Here is a 10,074-nt window from a genome sequence, read left to right as displayed (position 1 = left end):
TGAACTGTTCTGGAACAGTGTTGTAAATACAACTTAACCACTGATTTCTAGTCGTGTCCTCTTTTGGAAGGCCAAACAAAGTAGTTTCGCTTTCACAACAAAACACAGCGTCACACACGGTGGCCTTGAGTGAGCGGCGGCCAGCGGCTAGAGTGAGCGGAGGCCGGGGGGCTAGAGTGAGGGGAGGCTTTTTATCATTTTAGGGTGGTTGTGTACACACACTGCCAACACACATTTCAGTTCAAACGACTTGTAAAAGTGCATGTAGCATTATATGACCCCTTTAAATAAATGAGTCTTCTCATGTTCTTATTAATCCCGATGTCTTTTTCTAAACATCTCAAAGGATTCGGTTGTAGTTTGAAGCAGTTTTATGCACCAGCGAAATTCCTCAACGAAGCATGATACATGTCCATTGATCCCGTACAAATCAGGCCACATGTCTGGGAGGCACATTCAGACCTACATAATCAAATATTGAGCAATCATATTATAGTGCAGGGATGAACATTTGGCCAGTAGCCATATCTGCAATTATGCATCTGGTCAAATAAGGCAGAATCATATTAGCAAACCTCAGAGAGTCAGAGGAGCTCGTCCACATCTGCAACTCACAGCTTCTGCAGTTTGGTTATGTACTGAATACATTCAGGCTGCTTTTTTCACATATTAGTTTATAAAACCTAGCATGAGACCTACAAGTGTCTATATGGGTTTAGTTAATTATAGTTTAGGGACAGAAATGTCTGTTGATAGATCTGGCAGAAACTTTCTTTGGCCACATCTGACAGCAAAATCATACATATATTTTATGTTTTTTTTTTTTTTTGCACATGAAACACCTTTCATTCTCAAGGTTCTCATTTATTTATTTATCATTTCATTTAATTGTTTTGGCTGTACCAATAAAGAACCAAAAAGTGTGTTCTAAAACAGTGGATTTCTATGACATGTGTGTGAGTGTGTGTGTGTGTGTGTTCGTGTGTGCATGTGTGTGTGTGTGAGTGTGTGTGTGTGTGTGTGTGTGTTTGTTCGTGTGTGCATGTGTGTGTGAGTGAGTGTGTGTGTGTGTGTGTGTGTGTGTTCGTGTGTGCATGTGTGTGTGAGTGAGTGTGTGTGAGTTAGTGTGTGTGCGAGTTAGTGTGTGTGCGAGTGGGTGTGTGTGCGCGTGCGCGCGCGTGTGTGTGTGTGTGTGTGTGTGTGCACTCCAGACTCCAGCATGACTGTCCGACACAGATATGAGAAGGCTCCCTGCTGATTGTGCAGATGAACAGACAGTGAACAGACACTGAAGAAAACTTTGATATGATAACGGTGTGCTTGTCTTCATGTTTTGCATGCGCAGCCTCATTTCAGTCCTGAATCTTGATAATTGTCTAGTCTTGTTAGTGTTGTAAGAGCTGAGATTGTAAGCAATGGACACCGGACTAAAGCTACACATTTTGAGACTGTTTTATTCACACAGTTATACATTTCCAAATTTATGCACGACAAGAATCACATAGAAAATATTTGTTATAGGGGTCATTTCATTTTGAGTGGTCCAAATATTGTTAATCAGGTTGCTTGACAAATTTAATTGTTTTACAACCTTGTTTTAGAAGCGATTGATTACCCTCTATGTAATGGTATTCCAAAATCGCCAGTTTGCGTCACGGCCCACAACAAATTTTGGTTATCGATATTTATGGAATATGTCAGCTCAGCAGGGTCATAGCTAGTGCACAGTACAAGGTACATGAACATTGAAGGACTAGATAGGAAACTGAAATTGTTCTATGACAAAATAATTTTACAATGCATGCAACATCCATTGGACCACTCGAGAAGGATCGTAAATCAAGAGTTTCCATAGCTAGAGGCAACTATTGAATCAGAGACATCTATGACTGTAAGTCAAAGACTTCCAGAAACATTTTAATCACAGTCTTCGTTGCGTATGCATCACATTATGCCGCAGGGAGATTTTCTCTGAAGCCTCAAGCGAGCTGCAGGTGTTTGTGTTCACCTGGTGTGTGTGTTTGTGATCTTCAGGAGCCCAGCAGCAAGCGTGTGAAGCCTCTGTCTCGGGTCACGTCTCTGGCGAGTCTCATCCCTCCAGTAAAAGCTGCTCCGCTCAAACGCATCGGACAGACGCTGCAGGTACAGCCCGACCACAGGATCTGCTCCAGTAACCCGTGTTAAATACAGCTTTGATACTGTTGAGATTTGAGCTTGTCAAAGTTTGCCGTACTAGTTTTAGTTTTTAGGCACAGCTTAGTGTTCATCAGAGAGCTTAGCCTGTCATATGAAGTCAGTGATTGTTTTCTTAAATGGAGGAGTTGATTGAACATTTTTTCTCCTCAGCGCTCCATCAGCTTCCGCAGTGACTGCAGGCCGGAGATCATGGCTCCGCGGCCGTGGGCCAAGCAGATCGCACCAGCCATCACCAAACGCCGCGACAGCAAGCTGTGGAGCGAGACTTTCGACCTGGGCCTGGGACATATGCTGTCCTCCACAGAGATCAAGAGACAAGAGGTGACTTCACCACCGTCCAAACACACTCTGACTGCTCAGTGGGCCTTCAGAAATTAAATGGAAAATGAAAACTTGTGGTCAGGCCAGTCTCATATTCAGCTGAAATCTAAAATCTGTGTATATCTTTGGTGCATAATTTATCCCGTGCACCACAGATATCATATAGTCGTACGGGGATAGATGGACTTTTGACTTGGACAAACTACCACAGAGTAATGCATCCATAAACTATAAACTTATAGATGGGTAAATGCTATTTACAGTATGTCTGCGAGATGCATCCTATGTGATTTTTAAAGCTACTCTTTCTTTCCTGTCATCTGTTCGTCAGGCCATCTTTGAGCTGTCTCAGGGAGAACAGGACCTGATTGAGGACTTGAAGCTGGCCAAGAAGGTACACTCTGTTTTTCCCAGCAGGAAAACCTTCGAGTCCTGGTTTTAGCCCGGCTCGTAAATCCACCAGAATGAATAAATTTGATCATTATAATACTTCTATTTTACGTTTACATTACATTACATTTAGTCATTTAGCAGACGCTTTTATCCAAAGCAACTTACAAATGAGGACAATAGAAGCAATCAAAATCAACAAAAGAGCAATGATATGCAAGTGCTATAACAAGTCTCAGTTAGCTTAACACAGTACACGTAGCAAGGGTTTTTTAATTATATAATAAAAAGAAAACAGATAGAATAGAAAAAGAATAGAGCAAGCTAGTGTTAGAGGCCTTTTTTTTGCTTTTGTTAATTGTATAATAAATAAAAAGAAAACAAATAGATAGAATACAAAAAGTTATTTGTAAATGAAGTTAGTAAATGAGTAGAGTGCAAGTCTAAAAGGGGCCATTTTTTTTTTATATAAAGAATAGAATTAGAATAGAGAGTGCTAGAGTTAGAGGGTCAAATAAAGATGGAAGAGATGTTTTATGCGAGCAGCTACTGGTAGCCAGTGCAAATTGATAAACACGTGACGTGCATGTTTTTCGGCTCATTACAAATTAATCTTGAAAAATGAATTGCAAAAAAAATTATTTGCTGTCACATTAAACTTTATATGTTTGTTTTGGGGGAAGTCTGTGTTTACTGTGAACTGAACCACTTTGAAACAGACAACATGTCAGTCGTATTGCACTTTAAATTTTATTTCAACTATTTATTTATTTTACGTTTCTTTATTTAAATAATAATTAGCATAGTCAGCAAGTTCCAGCATATGATTTCATGTGCTGTCTGTTTCTACATTCTGTTCTAATTCTTATCATGTTTTCCAGTCAGATTTCTAAACGTTTCCGTATAGTTCTGCTTGAGTAGGTTTGAGTGTCTGATGTGTGATCTCATCTCAGGCGTATCGTGACCCCATGCTGAAGCTGTCCATTATGACCGAGCATGAACTCAATCAGATCTTTGGCACGCTGGACTCCCTCATTCCACTGCATGAAGGTGAGCGTGAAGTCAGTGTCTTCTCATCTGTGTGATACATGTCCCACTACAAGTATCTGTTCATCCAATGGGACACGACTAGTGGTCGACCGATATATCGCCAAGGCCGATATATCGGCCGATATTTGGCATTTTTCAAATATCGGCATTGGCTGATAAGTTCTTCTGTTTGGCGGATGTGTTCGAGGCGGGACTTTTATTTTGACGGCGCTGAGAACGGCAGCACCTGAGCGCACACAGCTCACATTCTCCCTCTTGTTCGCTGTCGTCGTTCAGTTCTGTCTAATATGGATAGAAGTCTATCTAATAATCAGGTAGAACTGTTAAACAAAGGAATTAAAATGCATTCATAAAAAGTATTATAACGATTGCTTTAATATTATTAGTAATAGAATGGCAAACATTATAATACTTTCTCATTTGCCGTCAGCATTCAGCAAATACGCATTTATATCATTTAAACAAATCTTTGAATGACTAATGAACATTTAATTTCACAAACCTTGCAGACTTAGTTGAATCTAGTTGAGATCTTGTGAAGGGTGCATGTGTATCCTGCATGATCGCGTGTGCTCTGCGTGACAGTCGGTCCGTGTGTATTGAATGCTGACAGGAGGAGAGTTCTGCTTCACTGGAGATGCGCGATCGACAAACTTTAAACTAGTGATTACAAATTATGCTGCGCTTTATGCATTTGCCCACTGTCATATTCGTGTCATTTTCATTGCGTGCTGTATATAAAATGAGTGTTACCTTGGCTTTATTAAAAAAAAAAAAAAAGATTCCCAATGCTCACAAACTTCCCAGAATACCGAGTGCCCTGTTGGTTACAGTGTTTACTTCCTTTTTAATTAGATTTTTATTAAATATTTATTTATTTGTTTAAAATGCATTGGCTTCTAAAGTACAAGTATGTTTATTTTACACAATTATTTTAATCCATTTCAAATGATTTCAAATGTCTTAAATATAAATTAAAATAAATAAAATTATATCGGCTTTATATGGGCTATCGGCCGCCCTGCTTTCCAAGATATCGGCATCGGCTGTCAAAAAACCCATATCGGTCGACCACTAGACACGACAGCATCAGATTAGAACACAAAGAAATGTAAATTGTACTGTAAGCCAGTCATGATACCGCTCGACTGCTTAAGCAAATGAAGATGGAATATTGATTTTTAGTTTAAGTATGACAAGTTGATTTTATTATGAGATGAGAGCACAGAAGATCACAATAAACACATGCCAGAGCAACTAAATCAGATCAGCACCCTGTTGTTTCTTCACCACGAGGCATAAAGTTGCTTTCCAAAACCTTCACCCTCTCTGTTCCTCTCTGGTGAAATAAGCCAGACTGCTGAAACCATCACAACTTTAACCAGTGCTAGGGGTGTGCGATATAGCCTGTATATCGTCCACGATAATATCGTAATTGTTGTTTTAACGATGTGCGATTTGACATTATCGAGTATTTTGCAAAAACCATTCAAAACACATCTACAGAGCGCACGCATGCATCACGTGAAGTCTAGACTAGAGTGCGTTCTTTCACTGCATGATTCAGTCAAAATGCATTCAGAATGATCACAAATTCAAGACATGGGGGCAGAAAATGTATATATTTATACCACTTCATATAGTTAATCAATTTCACATGAAGAGTGCTGTTATTTCTCCAAAAAATACCATTATTACAAATGTGATATTGATTCAATATTCAATAAACAAGAAGTTAATTAAGAGACTTACGTTTTAGACACCATATTTCCTGTTTTTCCTCTATTTGGCCAACAAAAGTAATATCAAACACAGCTCAGCACTGTATGACGGTGTTTCGTTCCTGAATGAATCAACCGTTTAAATGATTCGGTTCAGTCGCAGTGAGTGACTCACTTATTAACAGTGACTTGCTGCCACCTACTGGCGGTTTTAATTTCACATTTAAAGTATCTTTTTATTCATATAATTTCAAATATCAGTGTTCAACGTTTTAATGTTAATGCATTAAACAGTGTGTAAACACTTCTAAATGCCACTTCAGACATAGCTTCTGTGTTTCCTCTGCATTGCAAAGATGAATTTTGTTGATACTGATTTCATTTGCTTAACAGCCCAAATGTCTTATTATTCTAACTCACTGATTAAATGTAAGAATTTGACTCAAAAGATAATGCACACTTTTAGGAAAAAATTTCTTTATAAAGGTAAAAATGCCCATAAAAGGTAAAAATCCATTTAAACTTACTGAAAAAGATTAATTTCTATCAGTCTAAACTGACCAGCACATAGAATATGAAGAATATCAAAAACTTTAGGAGTCAGTTTAAGATACCAGTACAATAACACACTCAGCAAAATATCGTCTAATTATCGTTATCGATAAAATCTTAGATCTTATTATTTGTCAATATCGCACACCCCTACACTACACAACCCTAAACCAATGCAATTGCATCTCATCTGTTCTAGCTTGTCTCCTAATCTAGCTGTCTAATAAATGTGGCATTATACACTGCAGATATTATTGGCTCTGTGAATAATTGCTCATGCTCCTTTATTGTGTGTCATTTTGTATTAGTGCATCCGCTAAATGCATAAATGTAGACCAGTTCACATGAATTACCTCATATAGAGACTGTCTCCTTTCCCTGAATTACTAAAAACAGTATTTTGATTGAAATATGAAAACATTTATTATAGACCAATGCTTTGTCGGCATCATAGGTTGCATCACACATTGAAGTGGTGACAAAAGACTGAGCTGTTTCTCTGTGATCCTGTAGATTTGCTGAGTCGACTCCGAGAGGCCAGAAAGCCGGACGGTTCGACTGATCACGTGGGCCATATTCTAGTAGACTGGGTAAGATCCTCTCACTGCCGTGCTATATATTCATCTGTGTGAAGTTCCCTCCATCTGATGAACAGAGATGACACGATTTCAGATGCTGATATTTGTGCCTCCTAGAAATGAGGAGCATGTTTTGTGTGCAAGTCTGGTAGTGTGCGATCCTCAGTTGCTCAGTGTTTGATGCCCAGTTTTTCTCTGGAACCATGTATGGAAGGTGTATGATGCGTAGTGTTTAAAAATCTGTTCAGATTTGAGAAGTTGTGTTTGGGGGTGTCTCACCTGCCAATGCATTTGGATGAAATCTCCTTTTTGGATCATTGGCTGTGTCTGAAATCGCATAGTGCAATATTTGAGGCGTAAACCATTTGTAGCGTAACCATACTGGATATCCCATAATGCACTACTATAATGAGAGTACAACTGTACAACTCAACAGCTACAGGATACTTACTCTGTGTCCACACCGACAGACCTCACTGAACGCATTAAACCGAAAATTACAAATACATTGGTCCTGACAAGCAGAGCTGGGTAGTAACTGATTACATGTAATCTGGATTATTACGTAATCAGATTCCAAAAATACAATACAATACAATGATACAATGTGTACAATACAGTGATACAATGCACTTATTGTGTACATACATGTTTTTACATTGTAATTATATTTTAACAATACCTGTATGTAATTACATCTGCAATTAATTTGTTATTACATTTATAATTACACTGTTGACCCATCCCTTGTAAGTACATTGTACTTATTTTTGATGTAAGTACATAGTAGTTAAGGCCACCTAATAAAAAGTGTGACCGACTTTCCTTCCTCTTAGAAAGACGAATTAAGATAAAAGATATCTTTGTAATATCACTGTAGAACATTAGCCAGACAAGTCAGCAGTCCTCCAAGAGCAGGACTGGACACTGATTGCGTCTCTTTCTGGTTGTAGCTCCCTTGTCTTGAAACCTACAACAGTTACTGCAGTAACCAGGTGGCAGCCAAAGCACTGCTGGACCATAAGAAGCAGGACCATCGGGTGCACGACTTCCTCCAGCGCTGTCTGGAGTCGCCCTTCAGCCGCAAACTGGACCTCTGGAGCTTCCTGGACATCCCACGCAGTCGCCTGGTCAAATACCCGCTGCTGCTGCGAGAGATCCTCAAACACACGCCGAACGACCACCCCGACCGCCAGCACCTCCATCATGCTGTGAGCCACAAGACATTATCTCACCCTGGACCACAAAACCCCAAATGGTCAATTTTTTGTGAGGATAGGACAATATTTAGCCGAGATACAACTATTTGAAAATCTGGAATCTGAGGGTGCAAAAAAATCGAAATATTGAGAAAATCATCTTTAAAGTTGTCCAAATGAAGTTCTTAGCAATGCATATTACTAATCAAAAATTAAGTTTTGATATATTTACAGTAGGAAATGTACAAAATATCTTCATGGAACATGATCTTTACTTAATATCCTAATGATTTTTGGCATAAAAGAAAAATTTATAATTTTGACCCATACAATGTATTGTTGGCTATTGCTACAAATATACCTGTGCTACTTATGACTGCTTTTGTGCTCCAGGGTCAAATATCATCTTATACTACTACTGTACAAGTTATTTGCCAAATGCATCCTGGAGCCCAACTAAGTCCTCATTGTGTATGTGGTCTTGTTTCTGTACTGCTCTTTAGATGAACATGATCCAGAGCATCGTGGCGGATATTAACACTCAGACGGGCGAGTCGGAGTGCCGTTACTATAAAGAGCGCTTGCTGTATGTGGAAAGCGGTCAGAGAGATCTGCTGATCGACAGCTCGCGGATCCTCAGCTGCCACGGAGAGCTCAAGAACAACAGAGGAGCCGTAAGAACTATAATAAATTATGCATAATTACATGCAAGTAACCCTAAGGCAAAACCTAATCCTAACCCTAACCATATAGTAAATACATGTAGCTAATTAATATTACTCAGTACTCAAATGTACAATTACACTGTAACAAGGACACCTTAAAATAAAGTGTAACCAATTTAAGTAATAATATTAGTTACCATCCCAAAAAACTGGCTAGTTACTAGTTACGGTACTTTTTGTCACAATTGCTAAGGATTTGAAATTCAAAAATTCAATCATCGCTATCAGTTTTCATAATCGTCGTCACCAACGCAGTAAGCTAGCTTTGTCGGCAGACGGAGAAGCCCAAAGTGGCTGGAAATACCCTCCAATTAAACTGGTATTAAGTCGAAGATTAATCTCTCAGCTAAAGTCTCATTTGTCATAAACTGACAAAATTAAATGGCTTTTTTGATGGCAAACCTAAATAAGATGTGTGGAGTGGTACATTTCTATAATTTAAGCCTCCATGCTTTTTTTAATGCAAATGCTTCATATTTCATTAAATAAAACTTGAAGTTTTAATTCATTTTTGACCGGTACAAGTAAAATAAAAAACTGCAGACTGGACAAATATGTGTTACACTATTACTATTTGATATTTTTCAGAATCCATCAATAACCAAACACAAGTCTAAACTTTTGGATGTTTTTCATCTGGATATTTTTAAAAGCAACAATTGAATTATTAATCTGTTCAGTTAAACAAATTGTCAAAATTTGCCAGTTTTATCACCAGATTCTAGAAAATTCTTTGAAGGGCTTCACAAAAAGCAAAGTTTTGAACTGACTGGGGGACAGTAGCAACACTGTCCCAAATAACTCAGGAATTAAGCAGAAAAATGTAAATGTAAAATAATTGGAACAAATTTTTACATTTGCAGTGAAACAGATATTTTCTCTCATGCTTTCTATTTTTATTTCAAAATAAAATAGGTTTATGCAGTACATAGGCTTGTTAGGGTGGCTTCCCTGCCTAGAGAAGTCATTTCACTGCTACAGTGACAAGCTATGCAGCTTAAAAAAAGTTAATGAACAAATGTGCCTCAAGCGTAAGAATAATATCCATATTCAAAACATAATAATCACTTTAATCTAGCTTGCGCCAACAGTTGTACACAGAAGCAGCTCCGGGGGGATGACGTATGGAGGTCAACGTTGCGCATGTGCCGTTGAGTCTCGTGAAAACCAACATTTGTTTACAGGATCAAAGGAAGCAAAGTTTCCTTACTTTGTCAGAGGATTTCGATATAAGCCAAGAGGAGACTTGTTTTCCTTTGCTATTCTTCTTTACAAATCCTCGTTTTGTACTTCTAATTAGTGACCGTTGTTTAGTTTTGATCTCTCCGCTGCGCTTCCGCGT

The 10,074-nt window shown here is 38.5% G+C and overlaps 1 protein-coding gene across 2 annotated transcripts in view; it reads left to right on the top strand.

The window, feature by feature from the left end:
• Positions 1 to 10,074, top strand: part of arhgef3 (Rho guanine nucleotide exchange factor (GEF) 3) — a 57,053-nt gene that overhangs the window by 40,893 nt on the left and 6,086 nt on the right. For both annotated transcript variants that reach the window (XM_016509954.1, XM_016509955.1), the window contains 7 exons: positions 2,035 to 2,142; positions 2,347 to 2,517; positions 2,849 to 2,911; positions 3,861 to 3,957; positions 6,744 to 6,820; positions 7,762 to 8,019; positions 8,511 to 8,681. In XM_016509954.1, the coding sequence (XP_016365440.1) occupies positions 2,035 to 2,142; positions 2,347 to 2,517; positions 2,849 to 2,911; positions 3,861 to 3,957; positions 6,744 to 6,820; positions 7,762 to 8,019; positions 8,511 to 8,681 (945 nt within the window). The remainder of the gene's footprint in view (positions 1 to 2,034; positions 2,143 to 2,346; positions 2,518 to 2,848; positions 2,912 to 3,860; positions 3,958 to 6,743; positions 6,821 to 7,761; positions 8,020 to 8,510; positions 8,682 to 10,074) is intronic.

This window comes from Sinocyclocheilus rhinocerous, unplaced genomic scaffold, assembly GCF_001515625.1.
Source record: "Sinocyclocheilus rhinocerous isolate Xijiao unplaced genomic scaffold, SAMN03320098_v1.1 scaffold3797, whole genome shotgun sequence".
NCBI classification, from domain to species: Eukaryota; Metazoa; Chordata; class Actinopteri; order Cypriniformes; family Cyprinidae; genus Sinocyclocheilus; species Sinocyclocheilus rhinocerous.
The sequence above is the reverse complement of the archived record's forward strand: the minus strand, read 5'-3'. Positions and strand labels throughout refer to the sequence as shown.